Source organism: Salvelinus sp. IW2-2015, linkage group LG19 (genome assembly GCF_002910315.2).
Source record: "Salvelinus sp. IW2-2015 linkage group LG19, ASM291031v2, whole genome shotgun sequence".
Classification (NCBI taxonomy): Eukaryota; Metazoa; Chordata; class Actinopteri; order Salmoniformes; family Salmonidae; genus Salvelinus; species Salvelinus sp. IW2-2015.
Genome location: NC_036859.1, coordinates 26656845 through 26663178, shown reverse-complemented (window position 1 = coordinate 26663178; position 6334 = coordinate 26656845). Strand labels below are relative to the sequence as shown.

General features: G+C 45.1%; 1 protein-coding gene across 2 annotated transcripts in view; it reads left to right on the top strand.

The window, feature by feature from the left end:
• The first annotated feature begins 245 nt into the window (after window positions 1-245).
• The window catches only part of LOC111979445 (ephrin type-B receptor 1), a 482851-nt gene continuing 476762 nt past the window's right edge, over window positions 246-6334 (top strand). For both annotated transcript variants that reach the window (XM_024009990.2, XM_024009989.2), the window contains exon 1: window positions 246-558. In XM_024009990.2, the coding sequence (XP_023865758.1) occupies window positions 495-558 (64 nt within the window). In that variant the 5' untranslated portion in view covers window positions 246-494. The remainder of the gene's footprint in view (window positions 559-6334) is intronic.

Here is a 6334-nt window from a genome sequence, read left to right as displayed (position 1 = left end):
GAGAGAGAGAGAGAAAGAGAGAGAAAGAGAGATGGAGGTATTCTATTCATTTTTGGGGACCATCTAATAATGTAATACCCAAACGGACCAATTGGTGGTGCTATTCTCCTTCGCTGACTCGGTCGGCTGCCGTTTCAAATAGGTCAGGGAAAAGTTTTGTGTTTTCACAATGCAGCTGGGAGGAGCAAACCATTGGCGATTGGTTAGCGATTTTCACTTTTAAATCTGTGATTGGCCCTGCCGCTTTAGCGGGGTGTAAAGAAGCTGTCTTGCCCACTTCTCACTCTCGCCTCCATCCCATACATTCGGCAGGGTCCTACACTGGTTGTCACACACTGTTTTAGTACGGCTGGAAATGTGACTCTCATAACACGGGTTTACTGACTGGAATGAATACACYGCTCTGTGACAACCGAAGGGATTTTTTTGTGTGCGTGTCCTGCGTGGTTCTCAGTGGATAGGCCTATAGGCTGTGTGGACTATACATTTCTGCCATGACTGTGGATTTGTTTGCAGTTTTATGTGTCATCATCACCACCACGGTTTCTGCGATGGAAGGTAAATTATGGGAATGATCATTGCTGTGTTTTGATGGTTTGGAATGACTGCTCCGCGCCGGAACTCACACTGGCTCTCTCGCGCGGCTCTCTCACATGGAATGGCACATGCACATTGTAACGGTGAGAGCGTGCGCTCTGTGATGTCAGTTGAATACAGGGGATGTAATGCACGTTGGTCATGTCAAGCCCGTTCCCGTTATTTTATTCCGAATAGGACGTAGTAGTGGTCTCTCTGTGTCAGTGGGTCTGGCAATAGCCTTCAACGCACTGATGATGGTCTGTGTTGGTAGCTAGGGCAGCACATCATCACCAAATGATCTAAACTTCCCTTTGAATAGGTTTTCGTTACACAATTAAAATATAGCCAACATGTGGGAGCCTCCTTTTATTTGTTTTGTTGTTGTGGTTTATTATTCCATGAGATAATTGTGTGGTGATCTATAGCCTACATCAGGTTTGGAACACTATCTGTGACATAACAGGGAGAGATGCTCTTCTACCTGCGAGTGTCGTCCTCAGCGTCTGGGTGTAGGCTAGCCCTCTGCCTCGCAGGCTCCGTATGTTATTCGGGTCACGTCCTGACATAGGCTTATAATTTGTTTTTAGCGCCAACTCCGAGCAGCAGTAGGATAAATATCGGGCGATTTTGGATTGGCTGAGGGATTTTATAGATGGTTGCTGGAACTGTTTAGCGACAGTAATGACTCCGCCAGATCAAACCATGGTGACGAGGCACCTTCAGATCAGAACTCTGTGGCTACATGTACGTACAATAGGATACTTTTCTCTGCCTGTTTTCTGGTCTGTCTGTCTGGTCCTCTTTGGCAGCCACCCACCCGCACAGACAGATACACACGCACACACTGTGTAAGGGAAATCAACAGACAAGTGTGCCATCAGCATCCTTGTCTAATAGCCCTTCTTAGAGCTTTAACATGTTCTTCATTTCCTGTGTAGGAGCCGAGGRACTAGGGCACTAGACATAATGTATGTGCTGCATGCATATCATGCTTCAGCCTCTTGACTACGGAAGAGTTCTCAAACTTCACTTTCTATGCTCACACACTCTCCAACGCAGATGGTCTCTCGTGGTTCTCTGCTTAGCATAAACAAGTGGTATGAATTAAAGACTAGCAAGTGCAGTGGGCGTTACATGATCGTAGTATATCTGTTTCATCTTTTATTTTCATAATGATTACAACGTTCACGCTGCCTGGGTAGCTCAGTGTTGCCGTGTCATTCAGTAAAGCGCTGCTTGCTTGTTTATATTCATCGTATTCTATCACACACACGTGACCCATTGAACAGCTTCTGAAATCCCTGACTGTAGCTTTAAAGGTCTGTCCAGAAAGACAAAGCTGGGTATTGGGTTGAACAGATGGGTAGGGGAGACACATTGGGTTACCCAGGCAACACCAGGGATGAGAGTGATTTCCTTGTTTAGGCTGGTTAATTGAAAGGAGATTGTCTCACGGGTTAAGATGTTAGCTGATATGATCTACAATCTGTTGGCCTCACTCTCTCTCTCTCTGTGTTACAGTGTGTGTGTGTGTGTGTGTGTGTGTGTGTGTGTGTGTGTGTATGTGGTGTGTGTGTTGTGTGTGTTGTGTGTGTGTGTGTGTGTGTGGTGTGGTGTGTGTGTGTTGTGTGTGTTGGTGAGAGAGAGAGAGAGAGAGACAGCATACGCCCTTGCCACATTATCCTCCCCAGATCTGTGTCCCCGTTAATCTGATATCTTGTCCCTAATCACCACATCAGCCCGTAATTACAAACACAGTGTCAGAGATCACCTGTGTGCATGTGAGACTCTGTGTGTGTTTGTGTATGAGACTACGTGTGTGTGAGACTGTGTGTGTGTCTGGGGGGGGGCGCTGCATATGGACAGATTGGTGATGAATAGAGAGTAGCCCTCCACTAGACTGATATGTGGGGATAGAATGGTAGACACACAGAGACACACACTGATGGCAGATTGATGCAGCCATGGCTTCACTGAAAGGTCATGATGTTAGAGAGACGGGTCAGAAAACCCCGATCCTATCAACTGTTTATGGGACATTAGAAATGACTGGCTGGCTGTGGCTCTGGTTACGTGTGAGGATAGTTTGGGTGGAGGCAACGACCAACCAGGCAAGGCGCGCGCCGCACACACACAACACACACAACACACAACACACACACACACACACACACACACACACACACACACACACACACACACACACAAACACACAACACACACAAGCCACAACGTGTCACACACAGACCATGAGCAGACGAGCGGCGACAACAGCACAGGATACAGTAGGTAAATCATCATGGGCTGGGCCAAGAGAGGGATGATAGAGAGGACAGAGAGAAGAGGTATTTGCATGCCATTAGTGGAAAAATGCATGTGCAGTGCCCCATCTCTCTCTTTATCTCTCTCTCTCCAYCTCTCTCTCTTACTCCCTCTCTCTGTGCAAGTGTGTATCATTATTCACAACAATAGTGGTAATTCTCCACTACTTACTATTTCTGTTTGCCCTTAAACCAATTAAGGCTGCACCTGACTGGGAAAGAGAAATTGATGTTTGGATGGAGGAGGAGAGAGAGGGGTATATAGATGGAGGGGTAGTGAGAGAAAGAGGAAGAGGAAGGGAAGAGAAAGGGACGAGGGACAGAGAGAGGACATAGAGATGGAGAGGGAGAGAGAGAGAAAACAACCAAATCCTCCATTAACTAGCTGGGGACTGACTGTTCTGGTACAAGACACATTCATCAACTACAGCAGGAACCAGAAAGAAGAGCGCGAGAGAGAGGCCAGAAGAAAGAGAGAGGGCAGGAGATAGAGACAGCGGGTGAGAGAGAGAGATAGTGAGGGAAAGAGAGAGTGAGGGAAAGAGAGAGGGCAGGAGAAAGAGAGAGGGCAGGAGAAAAAGAGAGGGCAGGAGAAAGAGACAGCGGGTGAGAGAGAGAGATAGTGAGGGAAAGAGAGAGTGAGGGAAAGAGAGAGGGCAGGAGAAAGAGAGAGGGCAGGAGAAAGAGAGAGGGCAGGAGAAAATGGAGTTAGATGAAAAGGGTAAAGATTGTGTTTGGCAAAGAACAGCCATGATCATCAAGTCATCCGTTGCTAAATAGGTACACGTTGATGCTGATGATAGCAAATCCAACAGCCTTTGTGCGTGTGTGTGGGAGAGAGAGAGAGAAATGTCCAACCCAGAAGACGACAGGTGTGTGTATAGTAACCAGTCCCATAGTAGGAGGTGTTGAAGACCAGCGATACTGTGATAACACCTCCCCAGTGGCATGGTGGATTAACGATAATAACGACTAGTACATGTTCATGCATGAGCTTCAACCGCCACGTCATCTTCCAGTCAAAACAACACATTCTCTGTCATATCACTTCCTAGTATAATTACGCTGACCCAATTCTCTCTAGGCAGTGTCTGTATGATGTCTGAATAAGAAGAGAGCAGCATTACAGTAGGTTCAGCAAACAGAAGTACTTTTTCTGTCATAAAATTGACTGTGTTTTTGTTTGATAGAGAGGGAGAGAGAGAGACCTTGACCCCATCTGTGATGAAGAGAGAGAAGTCACTAATGGAGGTTTAGAAGACCAGTCCTCACCTCTCACTCCCTCTCTCCAAATGGAGAAAGAGAAAAAACAGCCCTATTCTGTATGGGAAGGAGGGGTGAAACACAGTCATACGTCATACACGTGTGTGTGAGTGCTTGTGTGTGTGGGCCTGTATGCATCTTTGTTACAGGGCTAGTGCTGATCTGCTGCCCTATAATGCTGTGTGAAGTAGAATGCAATTCTACACTTTCCATATCCTGCAGCATCTATAGTGTACACTTCTGGCCTGTGTTGTGAGCCGAGTGGTATATAGGGCTATTATAAACTAGGTGATTCAAGCCCTGAATGCTGATTGGCTGACAGCCGTGGTATATCAGACCGTATACCATGGGTATGACAAAACATTTATTTTTACTAATCTAATTACATTGGTAACCAGTTTATAACAGCAATAAGGTACCTCAGGGGCTTGTGGTATATGGCCAATATACCACGGCTAAGGGCTGTATCCAGGCACTCTGCGTTGCGTCGTGCTTAAGAACAGTCCTTAATCGTGGTATATTGGCTATATACCACCCCTCCTTGTGCATTATTTCTTAATTATAACACACACACACACACACACACATACAGTGAGAGACTGGGTGGCAGACATGGTGTTATTAACCTGTAATGGGTACATTAGAGTGCTTGGAGAGAAAATAGTTATACTTTGCTGCTGGCCTGGCACCTGCCTTCATAACACTTATGAAATCTAACACTTACCCAAAGCATTTTCTAAACCCAGAGGCCAAACATCACAATACCTCTGGGAATGCTTCGCGAAGCAGACTCAGCAGACCAGACCGCGGTTTGGAGTTGGGGAAGTGAAAAATKATTCCTTAGTTGTTCATTTTCTTGATTTCTAAAGGCACAACTCAGATTAGACCCAATGTCTTAACATGTTATTACTCCAACCTTGTGAGAGTGCCCACGTCGCCATGACATCGCCTACTAATTACTACAACAGGTTCTCATTTATCGACAGATATATGCAGTATACCCAAGTTAATTGATTTCAATACAATATTGATGTGAGTGATTAATTTGCCCTTGCTTTTGATTACAGTAGAACAAGCTAATCAATTCCAGTCTTGAGTGACCGCTTGGTAAATACTGGTGTGTGTGCTGTTTATAAGGTACTAATTTAGCTAAATACAATCATCTGAACACAAGTATGACCTGGGCCATAAATCAAAAAGTCATGACAACAGGAAGCATTAAAATTCTTATGGTCAATGTATGTTTTTGGAATATAAATTATACTTTTAACATAATTTTTCAACAGGGTTCTACTAAATCAGGTAAAAACTACTGAATGAGCCAAAAACGTGCTCTGAATTATTGATTTGATGATATTAGTGAAATCGTGAATATATGTTTGTTCTGGCTACTATAAGCTCTAAAGGTTTTGTGATAGTGGTGACCCCCCAGCCTGCCTCCAGCCCACCATGGTCTCAGGGTCTCAGGCATCATGGTCTCAGTCATCATGTTCCAGGCATCATGGTCTCAGTCATCATGTCTTCAGTCATCATGGTCTCAGTCATCATGGTCCTCAGTCATCATGGTCTCAGTCATCATGATCTCAGTCATCATGATCTCAGTCATAATGGTCTCAGTCATCATGGTCTCAGTGCATCATGATCTCAGGCATAAATGGTCTCAGCATCATGATCTCAGTCATCATGGTCCTCAGTCATCATGGTCTCAGGGTCATCATGATCTCAGTCATCATGTCTCAGGCATCATGAGCTGCAGTCATCATGGCTCAGTCATATGGTCTCAGAGGCATCTGTCTCATCATCATGGTCTCAGTCATCATGTCTCAGTCATCAGTTCTCATCATCATGGTCTCAGCATCATGCTCAGTCATCATGGTCTCAGTCATCATGATCTCAGTCATCATGATCTCAGTCATAATGGTCTCAGTCATCATGGTCTCAGGCATCATGATCTCAGCATCATGTTCTCAGTCATCATCAATGTTTCAGTCATCATGATCTCAGTCATCCATGATCTCAGTCATAATGATCTCAGTCATCATGTTCTCAGTCATCGATGATCTCAGTCATCATGACTCAGTCATAATGGTCTCAGTCATCATGTTCTCAGTCATCAGTTCTCAGCATCAGGTCTCAGTCTCATGGCTCAGTCATCATTTCTTCAGTCATCA